The following is a 24,153-nucleotide window of genomic DNA, read 5'->3' as shown; positions in this document are numbered from 1 at the left end:
AATGGCAGAGGATGATCCTTTGAATGCGGAGGCTGGTGGGGTGATAAGTGAGGACAAGGGGGACCTTATCATGTTTCTGGGAGGGAGAAGAAGGTGTGAGGGCGGATGCGCGGGAGATGGGCCGGACACGGTTGAGAACCCTGTCAACCACCGTGGGTGGAAAACCTCGGTTAAGGAAGGAGGAGGACATGTCAGAGGAACTGTTTTTGAAAGTGGCATCATCAGAACAGATGCAACGGAGGCGAAGGAACTGAGAGAATGGGATGGAGTCCTTACAGGAAGCGGGGTGTGAGGAGCTGTAGTCGAGGTAGCTGTGGAAGTCGGTAGGCTGTAATGGATTTGGTGGACAGTCTATCACCAGAAATTGAGACAGTGAGGTCAAGGAAGGGAAGTGTCAGAGAGAGACCATGTGAAAATGATGGAGGGGTGGAAATTGGAAGCAAAATTAATAAATTTTTCCAGGTCCTGATGAGAGCATGAAGCAGCACCGAAGTAATCATCAATGTACCGGAGAAAGAGTTGTGGGAGGGGGCCGGAGTAGGACTGGAACAAGGAATGTTCCACATACCCCATAAAGAGACAGGCATAGCTGGGGCTCATGTGGGTACCCGTAGCCACACCTTTTATTTGGAGGAAGTGAGAGGAGTTAAAGAAGAAATTGTTCAGTGTGAGAACAAGTTCAGCCAGACAGAGGAGAGTATTGGTGGATGGGGCTTGTTCGGGCCTCTGTTCGAGGAAGAAGCGGAGAGTCACCAGACCATCCTGGTGGGGGATGGAGGTGTAGCGGGATTGGACGTCCATGGTGAAGAGGAGGCGGTTGGGGCCAGGGAACTGGAAATTGTTGATGTGACGTAGGGTGTCAGAGGAATCACGGATGTAGGTAGGAAGGGACTGGACAAGGGGAGAGAGAAGGGAGTCAAGATAGCGAGAAATGAGTTCAGTGGGGCAGGAACAGGCTGACACGATCGGTCTGCCGGGACAGTCCTGTTTGTGGATTTTGGGTAGGAAGTAGAAGCAGGCCGTCCGAGGTTGGGCGACTATCAGGTTGGAAGCTGTGGAAGGAAGAACTCCAGAGGAGATTAGGCCAGTGACAGTCCTGGAAACAATGGCTTGATGTTCAGTGGTGGGGTCATGGTCCAGGGAGAGGTAGGAGGAAGTGTCTGCAAGTTGATGCTCCGCCTCTTCGAGGTAGAGGTCAGTGCGCCAGACAGCAACAGCACCACCCTTGTCAGCGGGTTTGATGACAATGTCAGGGTTGGACCTGAGAGAACGGAGTGCAGCAAGTTCAGAGAGAGACAGATTAGAGTGGGTGAGGAGAGCAGAGAAATTGAGATGACTAATGTCACGCCAACAGTTCTCAATGAAAAGATCAAGAGAAGGTAAGAATCCAGAGGAAGGGGTCCAGGTGGAGGGAGAATATTGGAGGTGGGTAAAAGGATCCGTTGAACGGGGAGAGGACTCCTGCCCAAAGAAGTGGGCACGGAGACGAAGACGGCGGAAGAAGAGTTCAACATCGTGCCGAGCCCAAAATTCATTGAGATGAGGGCGTAAGGGTATGAAACTAAGTCCTTTGCTGAGCACTGAAGGTTCAGCATCGGAGAGGGGAAGATCAGGGGTTATGGTGAATATACGGCCAGGGCTGGAATTGGAAGACGGGATGGAGACAGAGGGACAGGAAGGGGCGGAGGGTCCTGGATTGGTGTTGGTGTCGATGAGTTGTTGGAGCTTGCGTTCCTTAGCACTTGAGAAAAAGAGAAAAAGTTTCTTGTTGAGGCGTCGTCTCATCCGCATACATTGTGGGAATGTGAATATGCCAGTCTGTAGGATGAAGGCATGAAATTCAGCCAATTCATAAGCTCTGCAAGCACTGCAGTTTCAAGCGTTTGGAACTGGTGCACAGGAGCATGATTGTGATTATCGCTCAATATGTGTCTTCATGGTGTAGTACTATAGTTAGAATTGGGAACGCAGATGGTTGTGATGTATGTGTTGAAAGATAAACAAGTTAGTTGGAATCTCCTGAGGAGATTAGATCCACACCAGTTTCTTTAAAGAGAAGGCTGACTAGTTAAAAATATTTGCCTTTTCCAGTGTCTTTTTGATCCAAGTACATAACACAGTACTGAACCATCTGTTGCTTTGAGTTACATCTTGACATTGGAATTGTCTGTTGTAATAGATAGAAGCAATTCTTGCTGTAAGTTTGTCTGTATACCGTTTTTTGCTTTAAAAATGTGAAATAGGTCAGATGTTAAAGCAATAATGAAAGCAAAGGTGTCTACTTATTTGATTTGATGCATTTAGATTATTCAGTTTCCATTTTATGTTCAATATCCATTCAGTCCTGTTTTGTTTGATCAGAGGAGAAAACAATTGATGTCTTAGATTTGCAGCCTTTTTAAAACTGCACCATAGAGAGGCTGGACGCGGGGTCGTTTCTAAAATTTATCGTGTATCGAGCTATTAATCTCCGGGCTGTGCCTTTGAAAAGCATTCGGCATTTAATCAGCATAAAGGAGAACTGGATGGAAGAGTCATGGACTAGCAATGACAGAGAATAGAGGGGAAAAAAGAAAAACTAAATTTGCAGTGCAAACCAGTTTCAGTTGTTTACAACAGGTTTTAAGTGGATTTGCTGATGTTTATAGATCTCTATTCTGCGCAGGTTTGTATCTGCATTTATACTGCTTGTAATGGCTGTGTGCCATGCATTCCATATTTGCTTTGTTGCCGGAATGTCCTCAGAATTGCTAGCATTCTGGACCCACCCATGGCATTCTTTCATCTGCTGAAGCAGAGATCTGGTAAATATCACAACTGGCTGGAATAGCTGGGGAAATGAGTAATTAAAAATGTCCTGAATGTTTAGCAAAAGCAATAACTTGAAGTCCGTCTGATTTGTGGGTGGGAATAAAATCTTGCAGTTTATGAATAGAATCATCAACTTGCTAGACTTTGACAATTAAGGAAAGAGTAACCCAATCATGTTAAAGATTAAGTTAAATTTGACTGTCATTTCAGTTTGTGACATGCTAACAGTGTGGCAACATTCGTGTGAATGTCAATCGTGAGTTTAGTTTTGACTAAACATCTTGTGCCCAATATGTTAAAAATGCATTAAACTTAATTGTCAAATATGGGGGGAGCGGGTAGGTGGTAGTAAAATTTGAATTCGTTAACAACCAGGCCCCTCCCTCGGCACCCATTTAGTTCAGTACTGTACCTGTGACAAGTCCTATAGCACCTTAAGCAGTATATTTTAAGAATGTGTATCCAAATCAATTTATTGTGGGAATGGAAGTCTGTAAATACTTTTCTTGAAGCCACTGTCAATACATCCCTGTTTCACCATACTACTAGCACAGGTTCCATAGGTCAAATAACTTTTTTATATAATCCAATATTATATTGACACATCATAAACTGCAATCTTAATAAAGTGGTACTTGATGCCACACTAGAATATAATACAGCCAGCTCTCTGATGTACAAGTACTATACTGAGTTTATGGAAATAAGTTTGAGAGCACAGTAAAATGCTTGATAGGGAAACAATAGCATTAGTTGAGAGTTTTTGGGCGCTCTTGGTTTTTATTTGAAAATGTGCTCTTTAAAAAAAGAATGCTGCTCACAAATTAATGTCAGATTGACGTTGATATCTGGGACTGTTGTGTTTCCCTGTCAGGTGCTTGACAAAGTCATGGCCCAATAAGAGGCCATCATATAGTCAGCTGTGTTTAAGGTTGCCAGAGAACACTCAACAGCTTCAGATTTAGAAGTGATTTTTTTTTTTGGGGGTGGGGAGTACACATCAACTCTGGATTGAAAGCAATTTATGTTTAAACAAAATTTAGCCAAAAGTTTTGAGTTGTTCAATATCAGCCTAGTTAAGCAATGTCATTGTTCCTATGCAATGAACTTGTTTGTGTTCCTACCTGCTGCAAAACATTCATGGAGACTGATCTGTGTTTGTCTTGAATGATTTAGGAATAGTAATTTAACTAACCTGAATATCACAAGTGGATAGGGTGATGGGTTTATTACAATGTATAACATAAAAAAAAAATCACTCGCATCATTCCAAGCCAAAGCACTGCTGTTGAACCTGCTGTGCATGTCTAACATTCCCAAAGACCGGCACAGTTATTGCCTGTCAGATTCCACTCAGGTGTTAATAAATATTAGCCAAAGTGGTATTAATGGAGCCATGCATTACACAAGTTGATCTATATATTCTTCTGGAAGGAAGTAGGATTGTATCAGGCTTTGTTTATTGTTAAACGTAACCTCAAAAAAAATATACAATGACAACAGTTGAAACAAGGCAGTAACAGGATCTGTCTGAGGGAATGATGAGTGAGCAATTTTATCAGAAACCTGAATTTGACTACAGGCTTATAACTACCAACTGCTGAGAATATGTGCAAGTTAACTCTGAATATTGCTAAAGGTTGAGGGAAGGAAAGTCTGGGAGATTATATCCCCATGTTTTTCTGTCACAAAATGTTGTTGTGCGGTATTTGTTTTGAAACAGATTAATTCCCTGATGGGAGGGGCCTGCTATGTTGCCTCTTGAGGGAGAGCAGAATATCCGTTCCCTGCAGCAGCACTGCTCAACTCTGTGGAGGACCTCACTTTACACTTACTTGCAATTGGATCCAGGCTAGAAAGCTCTCTACAGACATAGAAAATTATCATGCAGGAAAAGACCTGCTTGTCTATATAGCTGCCCCACACCAAGATGACTGGAGGGTCATGACGTGACCCCACCAACCCTGCCCCTCATCCCAATCCCACAACCATATAACCCCCTGAGGCAAAAAAAGAGGGGATAAAAAGCAGGGTCAGTAAAGAAAATAATATTGTAGAAAATCCCCCTCCGACCTTTTCAAGCAATCCGAATCATATAACCGGAGTGTGCAGCAGTAACTGGTATATAATCATGAAAGCACTTAGGTTGCATAAAAATGAGGCACTCCACACTTTAGTTGTATTAACACAAGGAAGCTGGTTAACAGAGCGCAAGTCACTCTGCTATTGTAGAATGCTTAATGTTTGTGGTCACAAGCAGTTTTTCCTTAAAGTCTGATGACCTGCAATTGTATTGACCCAAATATTGACAGTTGAGAATTAATTATAATTTTAAAACTACTCCAATCCTATTTTGCAAGTTTTAATTGCATTTGCCTGGTGTAACTTGGAGCTGAATTGTTCTTTATCATTGACTGATGGGAAGTGCAGTTGTACAAATGACAAAACTTGCAGTTGCCTTCTCCCTGCCAATGTACTCTGTGCATATTTTCTATTATGTGTGATGTAACATGGTACAGTCAGATAATTAATGAGGAACTATATATCATGAGATCAAGTGATTGTAGCCATGATTTGACAGCAGGTCTTGACTTCAATACTGCTAAAATGCTGGATGCTGAAGAGTACTGTACTATTAATAACATGTGCCCACCCCACCCCACTAAATCAATGTTTTTGTAACAGTACTGCCTAACATTGCTCAAAAACATCCTAAAATAACTCATTTCTTTTCATTTCAATGATTGACATAAATTTTTCTTGGAATCTTATGCTTGAGTTCTGTTTTGCTCAATACCCAGATCACTTCATACTTAACATAAAATTGTAAGCAGCCCAGTTCAGCTGGAATAAGTTGTATAAGAGCTGATGGCACTGAACTTTTATACTTACGAGTGACAGTCTCAGTGGTTCTCTTTGTGAACTTTTGCATTTAAAAGTTGAATGTTACCAAAACTGCAGAATATTCATGGCATGCATGGACTTTTCTGTTCCAGGTTCATCACATTGCCCAGAATGGCGGACTATACAAAAAGCCATTTAATCAATCCTTTGAGGAAACTCCTATGCTCGTTGCTGTGTTGACCTATATGGGTTATGGAATTCTTACACTGTTTGGCTACCTCAGGGATTTTCTACGGGAATGGAAGATTGAAAAGTGTCATCATGCTACTGAGCGTGAAGAGCAAAAGGTAAGGGCAGAATTTCCTTTTCATTTTATTGTAGTTTTAAAATAATGGTGTTAGATGAATTTAAAATACCTTGTCTCATGTTGCAGAATTGCATGCTCAAGGCCAGCCCACTGATTTCAGTGACTAAGCAGGCTAATTGCATTAAGTTCTGAACTTTTGAAAATATGAGCAACAGTCCCACTTAGACTTCAATAGTATAGTCGTATTGGGTGTCTCAAGTTTTATCATTTTAAAATACATTAAGGACATACTTTTGTGATAACGAAGCTACAACTGTTTTATGCACCTTACGTTTATATAGTGCCTTTACTATACCAATGCAAACAGGCATGCTGGCTTTTATGGCAAGGAATTGGAGTATAAAAGTAACGAAGCCTTACTATAATTGTACAGGGCTTTGGTGAGATCACACCTGGAGTGAGTACTGTGCCCAGTTGGTCTCCATATCTCATGCAGGATTACTTGGTACAGGTACAAGGTGGTACAGTGACAGTTCACTCAATTAGTTCCTGGGATGAGGGGGTTATCCTATGTTAAGGGGATGAGTAAATTGAATATATCCTTTCTGGAGTTTAGAAGAGCCGAGGGGTGATCTCATTGAAACATACAAAATTCTGAGGGGGCTTGATAAAGTAGACACACTGGTTGTTTTCCCTGTCTAGGGAATCTAGACCACAGAGGCTGAGTCTCAGGATAAGGGGTTGATCATTTAGGACTGAGATGAGGAGAGCTTTGCTCACTCAAACAACTGTGAATCTTTGGAATTGTTTATCCCACAGGGCTGTGATGCTCCATTGCTGAGTATAATTTAAGACCGAGATTGATAGATCTTTGATCTCTCATGGAATCAAGAGGTATAGGGAGCAAGCAGGAATATGGAGTTGAGGTAGATCAGCCACATCCATATTGAATGGCTTGAGGGGTTGAATAGTCTACCTCTCCTATTTGTTATGTTCTTATATACAGCAGTCTCAGAAGCATTACTTCCCACCAAGCTCTGAACACCAGGGATACTAAACAATGCAGCACAACCCCATCAAGGTCTGCTGTCCATAGACCCAAACACAGCAGTCCAGCAACCACATATAAATCAGCTTGGAAACTAAAGGACTCCATCACACAAATCTAACTATTTACCCCCGTAAACCTATTTTACAATAAACCAGAAAAATATTATGAAAATGATTATACCTTCATGACAGCTAGATGTCAGACAACTTTGAGTGGAGAGTGCCAGTCCATAAAAGGTTGGCCATCACCCAGTCTTCAGTGAAACTTCCTGCAATCTAAATTGTGCTTATGTAAAACTGTCTAAACACAGTTTAGAAGTCAGCTGTCCAGCACAGCTCCCATGCGATTTTGCTGTTACCAAGTCGGCAGCATTAGACTGCATGTTTGGTATTTGTGCAGTGTTAACTATCCATTAAAAGAGATATTTTATCATTCAAGATAATTCTCACTGTCCTCCTGAAGTAAGCAACACTGTTTGACCTTTAACTTGCAAATTAATTACTGGAATCCAATCTTGAGTATTGCTCATAAGAGACATGCTGTCGAAGCTTTTCGTCTTGCACTCATCAGGACAGACACAAGAATGCCACATTTCAAAGGGAGCAACAATTTATCCTACATAAAAGGGTGCTGATTGATTGGCAATTCGACTTTGCTTGGCTGAGGTGTTGCCATGGTGAATGCAGAAGTTGTCTCCACACACTTGTGTTTAATTTTTTTAAAAAAAAGGCCTGGGCATGTTCCTACTTCTTGCAGAGGACGGGCCCCTCAGAATATAAATTGCTGTGATCAGTTGAGATTTGGCATTGTGTTTGTCCTGATGGCAAGATAAAAAGCTTCAACAGCATGTCTTTTTTTTTTTCAAGCAATACTCGAGCTCCGTACTACCAAACGACTATTTGAACTCCAATCTACGGTGCTCACTTTTTGGAACAAACCCTGCTGCAAAGGGTACAACCTGAAAGGGGTATCCCAGTTTAGAGTGTAATCCATCAAAACTAATGAAGGATCACCTGAAACCTTAGTCTCTTTCTCATTCTGATGCTGATCAACAAGTTGATTAACCTGTGTTTTTAGCTTGACTGGGTCTTCCTGACCACTCCAAATTTAATCTTCATGAACAAGAATGAATGTGCACTGCCCTGACCTTGGAAGAATGCTTAGATTGGAGGAATTATCTGTTTAAGGGGCATTATATTTCTCTTTAGAATCTTTTGTGGCATTTTCACAGATCCTGAAAGAACCTCTGAAGCCCACTGCAGACATGTAAGGATGCTTTGGCGCTTTATCTGCTTCAAGCAGCAATCTAAAGCTTTAGAATACACTGTAGAAATACCTTCAAATGTACTGCAGAAGCCCAATGCCTCACCACCACCACCTTAAGGGCGATTAGAGCATAAGCAGCAAATATTGGCTTGCCAGTGGCATCCGCACCCATGCATGAATAAAAACATTTTAAGTTGCGGTGGATTAATTTTAAATGTTTTAAGATCAAGCCTTATTTGTACTTGCTTCAGGACTAGCTCTAAACAAAAATGTTCACAGTTTTTCAGATTTGAGTCAATTGAAAGGATTTCCTCCTAAGTTGCATCATATACTAATTACAGGATATGTGCTCCCAAACATTTGTCTCAATTGTTTGCACATAGTCATTTCCCAAATCTGGTATTCTGATTTTACCTTGATTTGCATCAGCTGCCAGACCTCTGATCCAATGTTGCAATAGTCCAAGCCTGGAGTTTCTTTAGGTTTAGTTATTTAAGGTAATATATTTCTAGAGTTAAAATGACTAACCTACAATGACCAGTTAATCATAAGCCCTTTCATTTTAATGTGGAAAACTGTTTTGTCTTCCTGTACCTGACTGTGTCTCTGGCATTCTGGTTGCTGGTCAAGTGATGCCTCAAATGTTAAAATTTGTGTCCCTCTTTTTTGAACCCCTCCATGATCTTGCACCTCCCTATGTCAGTACTCTCCTCCAGCACTCCAACTTTCCAAGACAGCAACACTCATCTAGTTTTGGCCTCTTGAGCATCCTGACTTAATCATTCCACCAGCTCCCTAAGCTCGAATTGCTTCACTAAAACTCTCCCCTTTGCTCAATCTGTCCTTTCGTTGAGATGCTCTTCAAAACCTAACCTCTGACCAAGCTTTTGGCCATCTGCCTCGATCACTGGCTTAGTGTCTAATTTTGCTTTATAATGCTCCTGTGAAGTGCCTTGAGTCATTTTATTACATTAAAGGCGCTTCATAATTACAATTTGTTGCTCTCTCACGTACCCTTCACTTTCTATTGTGCTCACTGTTTCTCTTTCTAGCTCACTTTACTTGCCCTTTCTTCCTATCTCAAACCATAATCAAAATCTTCTGATGATATGTAGTGCTAACATATTCTTATATTTTAAGTATACTCCATGATATAAGATTACACGAATCTTTCCCCGAAGTAAGAAAGATCTTTCACCATAACTAATGGCCAGTTTAAAAGCTTGCTGCACAGACCTAGAATAAAAGCTGTCTTCATGAAACCCTACACATTGGAAACCAGTGGTGCTTGTACAGGTCTCGAACAGCTTTAAAACAGCTCCAGTGAGTTTGGGTGCAGTCATTGTTGTGGACTGAAAGTCATCAGCACCTGAACTGGAGTTTTCAGGTGAAAATAGGCAACTGAGCATAATGACCTGATTGGTACTACGTGTCTGACACCAGATCCATCATTGTTGAGTTGTAACTTTAAACTCCAGAAACTCATTGTGCAAGTAACTGGTGCAGAGATGCCATCTACAGTGCAAAACATTCCTTTGTCCCCAGTGGGGAGTTGGTTGTTTTGAGATCTCCCACTGGAGTGATAGTGCCCACTTTTAAAGCTATTTCAATTTGCCAACAAGTACTCAAGAATTGTGTCTCAGCTAGATTGCACCTATAGGTTCTAAATGGATGAGGGAAATATAGACCTATTAGCCTTTCAAAAGCTGCAGAAAATCTTAGTTCTTCATTGTTGGAATTTTCACTGATCTGAAACTACTTGCATCTATTTGAGATGTGATGAAAAGTTGGAGAGGCGTAGGGAGCCAAAGATGACTTGTTGGAGGAATATTTCTGTATTAGAAACTGGTCAACTGATGGACCAAATTTTTTTATCCATTCATGGGATGTGAGCTTTGCTGGCTGGGCCAGAATTTGCCTATCCCTAGTTGCCCTTGAGAAAGTGGTGGCGAGCTGCCACCTTGAACCGCTGCAGTCCATGTGGTACACCTACAGTGCTGTTAGGAAGGGAGATCCAGGATTTTGACCCAGTGACAATGAAAGAACGGCGATATGCAAGTCAGGATGGTGAGTGACTTGGAGGTGGTGGTGTTTCCATCTGTCTGCTGCCCTTGTCCTTTTAGATGGTAGTGGTCGTGGGTTTGGAAGGTGCTGTTGAAGGAGCCTTGGTGAATTCCTACACTGCAGCTTTAGATGGTACACACTGCTGTTACTGTGTCAGTGGTGGAGGGAGTAAATGCTTGTGGATGTGCCAGTCAAGCAGGCTGCTTTGTGCTGCTTTGTCAAGCTTCTTCAGTGTTGTGGGAGCTGCACTCATCCAGGCAAGTGGTGAGTATTCCACCACACTCCTGATTTGTGCCTTGTAGTTTGTGGACAGGCATTGGGGGGTCAGGAGGTAAGTTAGTCATCACAGGATTCCTAGCCTTTGACCTGCTCTTATAGGCACAGTATTTATATGGTTAGCCCAGTTCAGTTTCAGGTCAATGGTAACTCCCCCAGGATGTTGATAGTGGGGGATTCAGTGATGGTAATGCCATTGAATATCAAGGGGTGATGGTTGGATCCTCTCTTGTTGGAGATGGTCATTGCCTGACACTTGTGTGGTGCAAAATCTCGCTTTCATTGGGAGTTATTTTAAGCCTCTTTATGATAGTGATCTAACTCCAGGAGCATGACAGTGAGGTGCAGACAATGATTGTTCATTGAATACTCCTCTGGTAGAGACACTTGTTTTCCATAGCTGACCCTCAGAAGCCCTGCTGCCAGAGATTTTGGTGTGCTGTTGGTTATGTATTGCACTTCTATTACTGGTGGTGCACCTGCAGTATGAAACTGATTATTTCTTTGCACACTCGCATATATGCCAGACCTAAAGTTACTGGAAGTTATATTCTGCCAAAACGACTTCCAAATGGAGATATTGGTATTCTGTAAATAATCAGTGTTACGGACCCTGAGGCCATGTCTGCCCATTAGCAAATAAAAATCCCCTCAAATGTAGATTCACTTCTAGTTTTGGCATGGAAAGGGAGAAAGGATAAACTATCTGCTTTCCCATCATTTGTAACCAAGTTTAACAGTGCAGAGCTGGGTAAAAGCACAAAGAAAATAATCAGGAAGTAATTGAAATGTTTAGTCAGAAGATACAAGACTGAAATAGTGTTTGCAATTATAATTTTGGGCTATCAACACAGCAATTAAACTAGTAGCCTGAAAATAAGCAACCCATCTCACTGATTGCATAATGTTACAATCCCTGCGGGGGGAAGCATAAACCAAAATAATAATTTATCAAAAGACCTCCATGCAGAAATTGCCCACAAGATTTTGCTTTTTGTAACTTTTACTTTAACAAAAATTAAACATGAATTAACACCAGATAAATATTAATTCAAATTAAGTAAACTTCACTTTAAATAGTCAATACAACAAAGAAATGCCATACACAACCACAAGCACCTGTATCACTCCCTGCAGACGTGGCACTACGTGCAGTTCCAGAGCGCCCTAACTCAACCTCTGTACGTAGGATCTCACTTTCCCACTCAATCAATTCAGCTCTCAAGTCACGTTCACTGGCAGCTGTATTCCATTCAAGGTCCCTGGAAACAGTTGTCACCCGACAGCACATTTTTGCAGAGCCTCCTTAGGTTAGGTTCACAACAGTCTTGATGGCACAGATTCCCCAGAGCCTCCTTCACCCTACCCTCCTAATAAACTTGTTAAACGGCCTGTTCGGTCAGGTGAAACTGAAGCAACAGCAGGAAAATTGCCCAATTCACAATCCCTGCTCTAACCCTGTTTTTAGCTTTCTGGTCTGTTTTAATTCTGCACGCATGCATGCATAATACAGCTCCTTGTAAACGTGCCTTCTCTGTCCTCCCCTCTGCTGCAGCTCTTTTTTTTTATATTTGTTCATGGGATGTGGGTGTCACTGGCTCAGCCAGCATTTATTGCCCATCCCTGGAGGGCATTTAAGAATCAACCACGTTGCTGTGGGTCTGGAGTCACATGTAGTTAAGGATGGCAGATATCCTTTCCCTAATGGACAGTAGTGAACCAGATGGGATTTAGTGGCAGTTGGCAATGGTAGCACAGTCGTCATTAGACTTTTAATTCCAGCTTTTTATTGGATTCAGATTCCACCATCTGCAGGTCTAATGTCATCCCCTTTTACAGCAATAGCTTCTTTGGCTTTCTGCTCTGTCTGGCCACACAGCTTTTGTATGTTAACTTCCAAGTCATATTCAAACATTTTTAAAAACAGTTACAGATTCCCTAGACATTTTAAAGCAATTATAAATTTTCCTTACAATACTGTTTCTTTTAAAATTCAGCTGAAATATTTAGATTGAACCATGAGATTAGTTCCTTTTGAGTTCCTGACTGTACCATGTGATGTAATTTATCGATGGATCTTCTTTCACACTGCCAGAATACCTGCAATGCTTTTTTTAAAAATCATTCCAAGAATAAAACATCCAAAAATAGATTATTTTGAAGTTTCCATGTGGAAAGGACAACACATTAACTTTGGGGCTGTGGTGACGCCAGAATTGGTTGACCTCTTGACATCAATTTTTCATTGGTGCTCGAAAGCAAAATGTAGCAGAGGTGACTTTGAATCTGCCTTTTATGCTTTTGGGCATTTTATCAATTTGTGCAAAGATCTTGGCTACCTTGCAACTGTGACGTTGCACTTTATCCAGTCTCGATCATTCATAAAATAGGTAAAAATGAATCCAGACATAGCTCACCCAACTAGAAACGTCTAAGGATCTATTTTCCTCCTCTGTCTCCATATCCCCAAAAATATAAGCTTCCGTTTTGACCCCAAGTAATGGGGGTGGTGGGATCATTCTATCTCTTGACTATCTTGTGAAAGACAAATTTAGAATTGATAAGTTCAAGCCCATCGTGGTTTGAGAGTTCCAAATGCTATTTATTCTATTATTTTGTGTATGCTAGTTTTATTTTTACAGTGCTTTGTCATAATCCAGCCACTTGATGCTGAGAATCCATTCTGTGGTTCTTTATACTGGCTCTAAGGCTTAATGAATCCCTCATTTTTACTCCATAATTGTGCTTAATGTAAAGATTTATGAAGCTTGACCCTTTATCTTGTAGGTTAAAGTATCAGAAGGCTGTGGGTGGGAAGGGGGTGATGGTTTGAGGTGGATAGCATGCCCAGCAACAGCTTGCCAAACATTGCTCCAAGGTATGACTATCCTAGCTGTTTCTATCTGCACCCAGGAGGCTTGATGGATGCCAGTGTTAGCATTGCCCACTACTGAGGTCATCTTAAGAGCAATGGATTGATTGGGTTTCTTTTAGATCCTACCCTGTGAAGCTAACCTGCTGAAGGATTGATCTTCTGTTTTCCTGCTGCACCCCACCCCACACTACAGCCACCAAATAAAGAATTGGTGTCACTTCACCCAGTCTGATGCATGCAGACTCTTGTAACAGATGCCAACAGAACTAACTATATTTGAAAACCAGAGAATTACAGGCCTTCAGGAGCAAATGATTACAATCAGTGATGGCATTTACCAACAGAGAACGACAAGCATTAATATACAACACAAACTGTTTCTATATTTCTTAGTTCTGATGAGTCATATGGACTCAAAACGTTAACTGTATTCCTCTCCGCAGATGCTGTCAGACCTGCTGAGTTTTTTCCAGGTATTTTTGTTTTTGACACAAACTACCTGATTTAATATGGTATTACTTTGCTAGCTTCAGAAGGCAATTTATATAAATCACCTGGTACTACAGTTCACCACTTCTCTCCTGATTCCACACTCGCGGCACCATTTGGAATTCGAAATACTCCTTCTATCCCCATGCATGCGTGTAATGACATCATTTGTCTGACTCAATTTGAGTGTTTAATTGGGCATCTTTCATGCTATTTTATGTCAACAGCTGGCCTTGTATATTCAGTGGACCAAAGCCAAACTGGCTATCTAGTAGTAATTCACAAAACTCACGAGGGGGCTCTGCTGCTGGCCTAACAATCCTGATCCTTTATGGCAAAGCAGAAGGTGTGAGAAATAAGCCATTCCCATTGCCTCCTCTCAAGATAAAATCCAATTGCAATGCAGTTGATTCCTTATTGAAGTTACTTTGAAACATGTAGAATAAAAGCTGCACTGTTTATGCATTATGGCATAGTGTTTTGGCAATACACATGGAGAAATAAAGGAGTTGATTATTTACATTTAATATGCTTACACAATGAATGTGGCTCACTCGGGTGTGGTATTAGTACTTGATGAGTCACAAAGCATCTCAGAAGTGCTTTATAACAGCATTTGGACCATTAAAGGTGCTCCTGATAATGACTTTGCTTCCAAAAGTCAGTATATGTGCACACTGGACCTTTTTAAATGGGAAAATGTTATGGGGAATAAGTTTTTTTGGGGGGGTGGTGGTGTCGGAGAAAGAATGTTTGGGATATTTTGTCACAGTGATTTTGAAACTGGCCTGGCATATTTGCAGCATTGTTTGTGGAATGTATATGTTTTGGCAGCTATGCAAGTGCTAGATGCCAGTTTTTGAATTTCTTGGGTGGTCTCCACTGGAAAGAAGATAAATCAAAGGTTCCCACAAGGTTGGAAATTTGTTGGAATCCCTCCTGTCAGGTTATTGCCCCTGCCACAATCCTGAAAGAGCTCTTAGGATGTTATTGGTGATTTTACTATGTGACTGTGACAGAGGTGAACTTTCCCTCATTCTTCTTGACCTGTCTACAGCTTTTTGTTATGGTTGAACACGCTATTCTCCTCGCCACTGTCGTCCAGCTAAATGGGACTGCTCTTGCCAGGGGTAGTGGTTTTTATCTATCTAATCACAGCCAGAGAATTCCTTGCAATGGCTTCTCTTCCTGCTCCCGCATTGCATCGTTACCGCCTGGTGTCTTCCCCAAGGATCTACCCTTGGGGCCCCTACAATTTCTGATTTATATGCTGTTCCTCAGTGACATCATCCAAAATTAGTTTTAATTTTCACATCTACTTCTCAAGACCCCTTGATGACTCCATTGTTAAACTATAAGACTGCTTATCTGATATCCAGTACTGAATGAGCAGAAATTTCCTCCAATTAAATATTGGGAAGACTGAAGCCATTGTTTCTTGTCCCTGCTACAAACTTAATTCTGACTCCATCCCTCTCCTCAACAACAGTCAGATTAAGTTGGTCTGTTCACAACCTTGGTGTCACATTTGACCCCGAGATAAGCTTCCAACCTCCTATTTGTGCCATCATGAAGACTGCCTATTTCCATCTCCGTAACATTGCCTGATTTCATCCATCTCCGATCTTTTGCTGCTGTAACCCTCATTCCTCATTCGTTAACTCCAGATCTATCTATTCCAATGCATTCCTTACTGGTCTCCCACATTAACGTCTAAGCTTGAAGTCATCCAAAATTCTTTTGCCTATGTCTTAACTTGAGCAAAGTTTTCATTCCTGTGCTCGCTGACCTACATTGGCTCCTGATCAGGCAACATCTTGATTTTAAAATTCTCATCTTTGTTTTCAAATCCCTGCGTAGTCTCACCCCTCCCTATCTCTGTCATCACCAGCCCCATAACCTCTGATATCTGCACTCTAGTTCTGGTCTCTTGAGTATCCCTGATTTTAATCATTCCACTATTGGTGGCTGTGCCATCAGCTGCCTGTGCTGTAAGCTCTGGAGTACCTTCCCTGTGCCTCTTAGCACCTCTACCTTGCTTTCCTCCTCCAAGACATTCCTTAAAACTTAGCCTTTGGTCATCTGACCTAATATCTCCTTATTTAACTTGGTATTATTTTTGTTAATAATGCACTTTGGTATGTTTCATTATAGGGGTGTTACATAAGTATAAATTGTTGAAACAATAGCACTTATGGTACAAATATTTTCCTAAACTGCAGAATTTTGAAAATATGAATTTTTTTTATTGGGAAAGTTTATACTGTCTTTATTATTGGACCTTTGCCTGATTTATGTCTTTAAAAAAAAGTCATGCAGTATCATTGCTAAGGGGCATAGCTGCTCATTATTGGGCAGTAGAACATTGCTTTCAAAGAACCACTGAAGCTTGCAATGAAAACATTCTTGGGTTGTATATGAATTTAGTCAAGTGGTTTCTTCAATTTCCAGGTCATGGGTTCTAAACTTGGTTTTGCTGAGTCTCAAATTTACAATGTTGCCCAAAATTTTGCAACCAGACAATTAAACACTTAAGTTCATTTTTACTGAACTGGAGTAATGTTTGCTGAGTTTAATTATATAGATTAGCTGAGTTAATTAATAACTGCACTATTTTGCAAAGTATTCTAAATTGGGAGAAGGAAGTTAATTTCGGCATCATTAAAATTGTTTTGATTATAGACCTTCAGGTCTGCAATAAAACAACAAAATATTTAGCCTTGGAATAATTCTAAATTTTTCTTCTGCAGGATTTTGTGCCATTGTACCAAGACTTTGAAAATTTCTATACCAGGAACCTGTACATGAGAATTCGAGACAGCTGGAACCGGCCAATCTGCAGTGTGCCCGGGGCAAAGTTTGATGTAATGGAAAGGGTCTCCCATGACTACAACTGGACATTCAAGTGAGTCACCCTACTCACATTTAATGTACCTGCTAATTTTATTCAGGGTTAATGAGCTGACTCGCTAACTGAAGTTTGTGGTGTTGGGCACCCATCTCATTTTTGTTGTTTGAAGCTGTTATGTGCTTAAGAATCATGTGATAAGCATGAGTGTTTAAACTCAAAGTGAGGCTCAAACAATAACAAGCACCAAAAGAAAAATTGGAATTTTTCCAGTCTTTATTTAACCAGCTTAAAAGGTCTAAGTTAACTGCGTATTCTTGTCACTCACAAGCGACTAATTTCAATGGGGTTAGGGGTGGGGAGGACTTTTCAGATGTTTTGTTTACCTCGGATGTTGCAGTCACCCATCAAAATCAGATAATGATGGGTGACCTCTCATAACGGCTGCTTTAGTGAGAACAAATTCACTGGAGGATGGGTGGGAAGAGATGAAAATAAGTGTACTGCAGACAACAGAAAAGGAGGATGGGGTTGGTTGTGGGAAAGAACAAATCAAGTTCTTGCATTTGAACAAACTAGAATGCAGAAGGCATTTCATAAAGTGCCATATCAAAGGGTATTGCAGGAAAATAAAAACTCATGATATAGAGGTTAACATATTGGCATGGGTAGAATATTGGCTTATTAACAGGAAGCAGAGTAGGCATAGATGGGTCTTTTTCAGGTTGGTAAGGTGTAAGGAGTGGGATGCTACAGGGATCAGTGCTGGGGCCCCAACTGTTTACAATTTATATTAATGACTTGGATGAAGGGATGGTTTCCAAATTTGCTGATGATACAAAGGTAGGTAGGAAAATAAGTTGGGAAGAGAACATGAGGCTACAAACAAATATAGATTGGTTAAGTGAGTGGGGTGAGCAAAGATCTGGCAGATGGAGTTTAATGTGGGGAAAATGTGAAATTGTCCATTTTGGCAGGAAGAATAAAAGATAAGCATTTGTCTAAATGCTGAGAGATTACAGAGCTCTGAGATGCAGAGGGATCTGGGTGTCCTTGTGTATGAATCTCAAAAGGCTAGTATGCAAGTACAGCAAGTTATTGGGAAAGCTAATAGAATGTTATTTATTGCAAGGGGAATTGAATACAAAAGTAGGGAGGTTATGCTTCAGTTGTACAGGGCATTGGTGAGACCACATTTGGAGCATTGGGTACAGTATTGGTCACCTTATTTAAAGATGGATGTAAATGCATTGGAAACAGCTCAGACGAGGTTTACCAAACTAATACCTGGAATGGGTGGGTTGTCTTAAAGAAAGGTTGGACAGGCTAGGCTCTATCCACGAGTTTAGAAGAGTAAGAGGTGACTTAATTGAAACCTTTAAGATCTTGAGGGATCTTGACAGGATGGATGTGGAGAACAAATTTGTTCCCCCAACTTAGTCTACTGCATTCGTTGCTCCCAGTGTGGTCTCCTCTACATTAGAGAGACCAAATGTAAACTGGGCGACCACTTTGCAGAACACCTGCGGTCTGTCCGCAAGAACGACCCAAACCTCCCTGTCGCTTGCCATTTTAACACTCCACCCTGCTGTCTTGCCCACATGTCTGTCCTTGGCTTGCTGCATTGTTCCAGTGAAGCCCAACGCAAACTGGAGGAACAACACCTCATCTTCCGACTAGGCACTTTACAGCCTTCCGGACTGAATATTGAATTCAACAACTTTAGGTCTTGAGCTCCCTCCCCCATCCCCACCCCCTTTCTGCTTCCCCCTTCCTTTTGTTTTTTTCCAATAAATTATATAGATTTTTCTTTTCCCACCTATTTCCATTATTTTTAAATATTTTAAAATCTTTTATGCTCTCCCCACCCCCACTAGAGCTATACCTTGAGTGCCCTACCATCCATTCTTAATTAGCACATTCGTTTAGATAATATCACCAACTTTAACACCTATGTATTCTTTTGTTCTATTGTTGGTGACATCTTTTGATGATCTGCTTCTATCACTGCTTGTTTGTCCCTACAACCACACCCCCCCTCCACTTCTCTCTCTCTCTCTCTCTCTCTCTCTCTCTCTCTCTCTCTCTCTCTCTCTCTGCACACCTTAAACCAGCTTATATTTCAACCTTTTCTTGGACTCGAACTCAAGTTCTGTCGAAGGGTCATGAGGACTCGAAATGTCAACTCTTTTCTCCACCGATGCTGCCAGACCTGCTGAGTTTTTCCAGGTAATTCTGTTTTTGTTTTGGATGTGGAAAGGATGTTTCCCCTTGTGGGAGAATCTTAGGGGTCACTGTTTAACAGTAAGGGTTCACCCATTTAAAACATGAGCTGAATTTTTTTCACCAAGTGCTGTGAGCCTTTGGAACTCAGCTTCCACGACCTCTTCAGGAAGAGAGTCTATGAACGTTTTTAAGGCAGAACTGGATAGATCCTTGGTAAGCAGGACAGTGATAGGTTGTATGCAAATTTCTGGTTACTTATCAGATCAGCCAAGATCTTATTAAATGGCAGAGCAGGCTTGAGGGACTGAATGTCCTACTGCTGCTCCTTGTTTGTACATTCATATAGAAAATCCTTTCTGGATTTATTTATACTTGCTTACATCCCACATTTCACATAGAAAAGCATCCATGAGTCAGAAGGAAAAAATGGGACACTGAACCATAAGATTAGGAGGGGAGTGACCAAAGCCAGGTCATATAGATGGATTTTAATGAAGGTCTGAAAGGTTGGGGTGAGATTGAGAGGCAGAGTGGTTTTGGGGAGGAAATCCAGAACTTGAGGCCTAGACAGCTGAAGGCGTGCCTGCCAGTGATGAGGGGCTGTGCAAAAGGCCAGCATCTGAAAGTGTACTAGGCGACAGTTTGTAGCTCTGGATGAGGTTAGGGAGCTGATGGGGAGCTGAGGCTGTGAAGGGATTTAAACACAGATGAGAAAGTCAAGTTTGAGCTGTTGAACAACTGTCCGTTTAGGTCAGCAACGACAGGAGGTGGGTGAGTGGACCTTGGTATGGGAGAGGGTATAGGTTTGCAGATGGGATTGAAGTTTACAGAGGGATGAGAATGGGAAATAAATTAAGAAACAGCTTCAATTTATAAAGTACCTTTCACATCCTCAGAACGTTCCAAAGCATTTTGTAGGCAAACACAGCAGGCAATTTGCAGGCAGGGTACATAAACAGCAATCCTTGAATAAAATGGAAAGTAGGCACTTGGATAAGAAATTGGCTGTGTGACAGGAAACACAATAGTGATAAATGGTTGTTTTTCTGATCGGAGGAATGTTTGTAGCGGAGTTCCTCGGGTCAGTGGGACTCTTGCTCTTTTTTTTTAATTCATTCATGGGACGTGGGCTTCGTTGGCTGGGCCTGCATTTATTGCCCATCCCTAGTTGCCCTTGAGAAGATGGTGGTGAGCTGCCTTCATGAACTGCTGCAGTCCATGTGGTGTAGGTACACCCACAGTGCTGTTAGGGAGTTCCAGGATTTTGACCCAGTGACAGTGAAAGAACGGTGATATATTTCCAAGTCAGGCTGGTGAGTTACATGGAGGGGAACCACCAGGTGGTGGTGTTCCCATCTATCTGCTGCCCTTGTCCTTCTAGATGGTAGTGGTCGTGGGTTTGGAAAGTACTGCCTAAGGAGCCTTGGGGAATTCCTGCAGTGCATCTTGTGATGGTACAACCTGCTGCTACTGTGCGTCAGTGGTGGAGGGAGTGACTTTGTGAATATGGTGCCAATCAAGCAGACTGCTTTGTCCTGGACAGTGTCCAGCTTCTTGTGTTGTGGGAGCTGCACTCATCCAGGCAAGTGGGGAGTTTTCCATCACACTCCTGACTTGTGCCTTATGGATGTTGGACAGGCTCTGGGGAGTCAGGAGGTGCGTTCTTCGTCACGTGATTCTGAGCCTCTGACCTGCTCTTGTAGCCACAGTATTTATATGGCTAGTTCAGTTCCTGGTCAGTGGTAACCCCCAGGATGTTGATAGTGGGGATTCAGTGATGGTGATGCCATTGAACATCAAAGGTCGATGGTTGGATTCTCTCTTGTCGGAGATGGTCATTGCCTGACACTTGTGTGGCGTGAATGTTACTTGTCAGCCCAAGCTTGGATATTGTCCAGCTCTTTCTGCATTTGGACATAGACTGCTTCAATGTCTGAGGAGATGCAAATGGTGCTGAGCATTGTGCAATCATCAGCGAACATCCCCACGTCTGACCTTATGATGGAAGGAAGGTTATTGATAAAGCAGCTGAAGATGGTTGGTTCTCGGACACTGCTCTAAAACTCCTGCAGTGACATCCTGAAGCTGAGATGACTGATCTCCAGCAACCACAACCATCTTCCTTTCTGCTAGGTAAGACTTCTTGATATATATTAATGACCGAGATTTTGATGTGCAGGCCGTGATTTCAAAATTAGCTGATGATACAAAGATTGGAAATGTCAACTGTGATGGGTATAGTCTTGAACTTCAAAAGAGCGTAGACATGTTGGTGGATTGAGCAAACAAGTGGCAGATGAAGTTAATGCAGAGAAGTGAGATTATTCATTTTGGCAGGAAAGATACGGTGAGACAGTATAAAATAAAGGGTGAGCCTCTAAAGGAGGTTTATACGTACATAGGTTATTGAAGATGGCAGAGCATGCTGAGAGAGCGGTTAATAAAGTGTATGGTATTTATTATGGCTTTATTAATAGGGGCATTGAATACAAGAGTAAGGAGGCCATGTTGAACTTATATAAGACACTAGTTAGGCCTCCTCTGGAGTACTGCGTCTAGTTCTGGGTGCCATACTGGAGGAAGGATGTGAAGGCATTGAAGAGAGTGCAGAGGAGATTTACAAATGATTCCTGGGATGAAGAAGTGTACCTATGAGGACAAATTGAGAGGTTAGGATGGTTTTCCTTGGAGAAAAGAAGGCTGAGAGGAGACTTCATAATGGTATTCAAGATCATGAGGGGTATGGACAGGGTAAATAGTGAGAAACTGTTCCCACTAGAGAGAACATCAAGAACTAGAGGGCACAGATTCAAAATAATTGGCAAAAGGAGTAAATGTGATTACACCTTGTGGGTGGCTGGCGCCTGAAACAAACTTCCTGGGAGGGTGGTGGAGGCAGGTTCGATGGAGGTATTCAAATTGGGAATTGGGTTGCTACCTGAAAAGAGAATGTGCAATGTTACGGGGATAAGGCAGGAGAGTGGAACTAGGTGAAATGCTCTTTGAGAGCCAGTGCAGACTCGATGTGCCAGATGGCTGCCTCCTGCACTGTAAAGATACTGTGAAAGGAAAGACCAGTTAATCTGATTTTGATGAATGAATATTGTCCAGGATATAGTGAACTCTCAGCTCCTTCTCCAATAGTACAGTTGTGTTGCAGCATGTTTTATGCCCACCTGAGTGGGAAAACAAGGCCTTGTTTTATGTCGCACATGAAAGATGTCACCAACAATACAGCACTCAGTACTTCTCTGAAGTGTCATCCTGGAATGTGTATCAAGGTCCTGGCTTCAACCCACAATTTCCTAACTAATCCAAGGCTGATGTTTGCAGTCAAAAGTTTGGAGGTGACTAACGTGAATATGGGTTTCAATGGCAGAGGCAGAGGACTAATTTTACCAAGGACGACCATGTGAATAAGGTGCAGGGTCAGAAGCTCAAATTGGGCCGAGTAGGACATTGTTACAAACAGGCTTGCTCAGACCAAGGTAATGGCTGCGAAGGGAAGGAGTAGGAAGTGTGTGTAAAGTTTAGGTGCCTTGGGAGAAGAAAGAACAAGTTGTAAAGTGATTTCTTTTTTCCCTTTATTATTTCATGGGATGTGGGTGTCGCTGGCAAGGCCAGCATTTGTTGCCCATCCCTAATTGCCCTTGCTAGGCTGTTTGAGGGCAGTTAAGAGTCAGCCACATTGCTGTGGGTCTGGAATCATATGTAGGCCAGGACCAGGTAAGGATGACAAGGTCCTAAAGGGCATTAGTGAGCCAGATGGGTTTTTATAACAATCAATGATAGTTTCATGGTCACCATTACTGAGACTACCTGTTATATTCCAGTTTATTAACTGAATTCAAATTCCACCAGCCACGGGATTTGAACCCATGTTCCCTGGGCACTAGCCTGGGCCTCTGGATTACTGGTCCAGCGACATTACCACTGTGCCACCATCTCCCCAAGTACAGACAGTATTGCAAACATGCCTGAGGTTTACATCGTTAAAGTTTTTCAGGTTAGTTATTGATTTTATTTGGATGGGGAGTAAGTTGGAGCAAGTCTCAAACTGCATGCTGTTCCCAGGCCACCTTTAAGCAATGTCACAGAATTTGTAATTTCAAAGAAGATCAAGAACCGCTGAGCAGACTTGAAGGCTTTTGGTTATCCTTGTGTTACTCAAAACTGAAAATTAAATATAGTAAAATATAATTACTGCTGTTTTACTATTGGGAATGGGGACTGTGTGAAAGGGATCATCACAACCATTTTCAAATCTCCTTTTGGTTTGGTCTTGCTGTGGGATAATAGTGAGATGTGAACTGCATGGTGCCTCTAGGCACAGCTTTGTGAAATGCCAACATTTTGTTTTCTTAACAGTTTGCCACAAGGATAGGGTGGTAAATTGTCAATAAAAATAGATAATCAAGAAATATTATAGAAGGGGAGGCATTGATTCTGTGCTTGCATAGGTTCATTTCAATTTGGGTTGGTATTTCTTTTTGATTTTAATTTGTTTTAAAATCTTGGGTTTCAGTTTATTTTATGTATTTTACAATGCACTGTTCTCTGCAAATAATACAGCTTTTCAATACCAGCCACAAATGTGCTAGAACCAATAAATCAGGCAACTGGAAGGTGAGGGAAATGAGCTGAAGTTGATTAGAGGCCAAATCACTAGGCTTTCCAGCTGTTCAGTGCTGCCAAGTAACTCCCGAGTCATGGTGATGAAGAGTATTCTTATAGACCATTGAAAGCATATTTTCCTAAAATTCTGTAAACTATTGAATTTAGGACTGTATAATGCCCTCCATTTACCCAGTGATATTTAAAGGGGAGCAACTGGTTGGCTGATATTTAAGATCTCTTAATTGTGTTCCATTATCTCTGCATGCAAAAGGCAAAATTAATGGTAAAATTAATGGTAGTTGTTTCCATCTGTCAGCAAATTGAATCATTAAAGAAAACGGAAGCTTCCGTTTATATAATATCTTTAATTGTTTTGTCTTTACCATTGAAGATATCACTTTTTTTGACATATGGAGTTGAAAGTAAAAGTAGTCCCTCATTCAAACAGCTGACACTATATTTGAAATGTGTAATGCCAG

The 24,153-nt window shown here is 41.5% G+C and overlaps 1 protein-coding gene across 1 annotated transcript in view; it reads left to right on the top strand.

Moving 5' to 3' along the window:
• The window catches only part of sptlc2a (serine palmitoyltransferase, long chain base subunit 2a), a 130,312-nt gene that overhangs the window by 28,579 nt on the left and 77,580 nt on the right, over nucleotides 1-24,153 (top strand). The window contains exons 2-3 of the mRNA XM_041214266.1: nucleotides 5,808-6,002; nucleotides 16,734-16,888. Coding sequence (XP_041070200.1) covers nucleotides 5,808-6,002; nucleotides 16,734-16,888 — 350 coding nt within the window. The remainder of the gene's footprint in view (nucleotides 1-5,807; nucleotides 6,003-16,733; nucleotides 16,889-24,153) is intronic.

This window comes from Carcharodon carcharias, chromosome 20 (assembly GCF_017639515.1).
Source record: "Carcharodon carcharias isolate sCarCar2 chromosome 20, sCarCar2.pri, whole genome shotgun sequence".
In the NCBI taxonomy this organism is placed as follows: Eukaryota; Metazoa; Chordata; class Chondrichthyes; order Lamniformes; family Lamnidae; genus Carcharodon; species Carcharodon carcharias.
The sequence above is the reverse complement of the archived record's forward strand: the minus strand, read 5'-3'. Positions and strand labels throughout refer to the sequence as shown.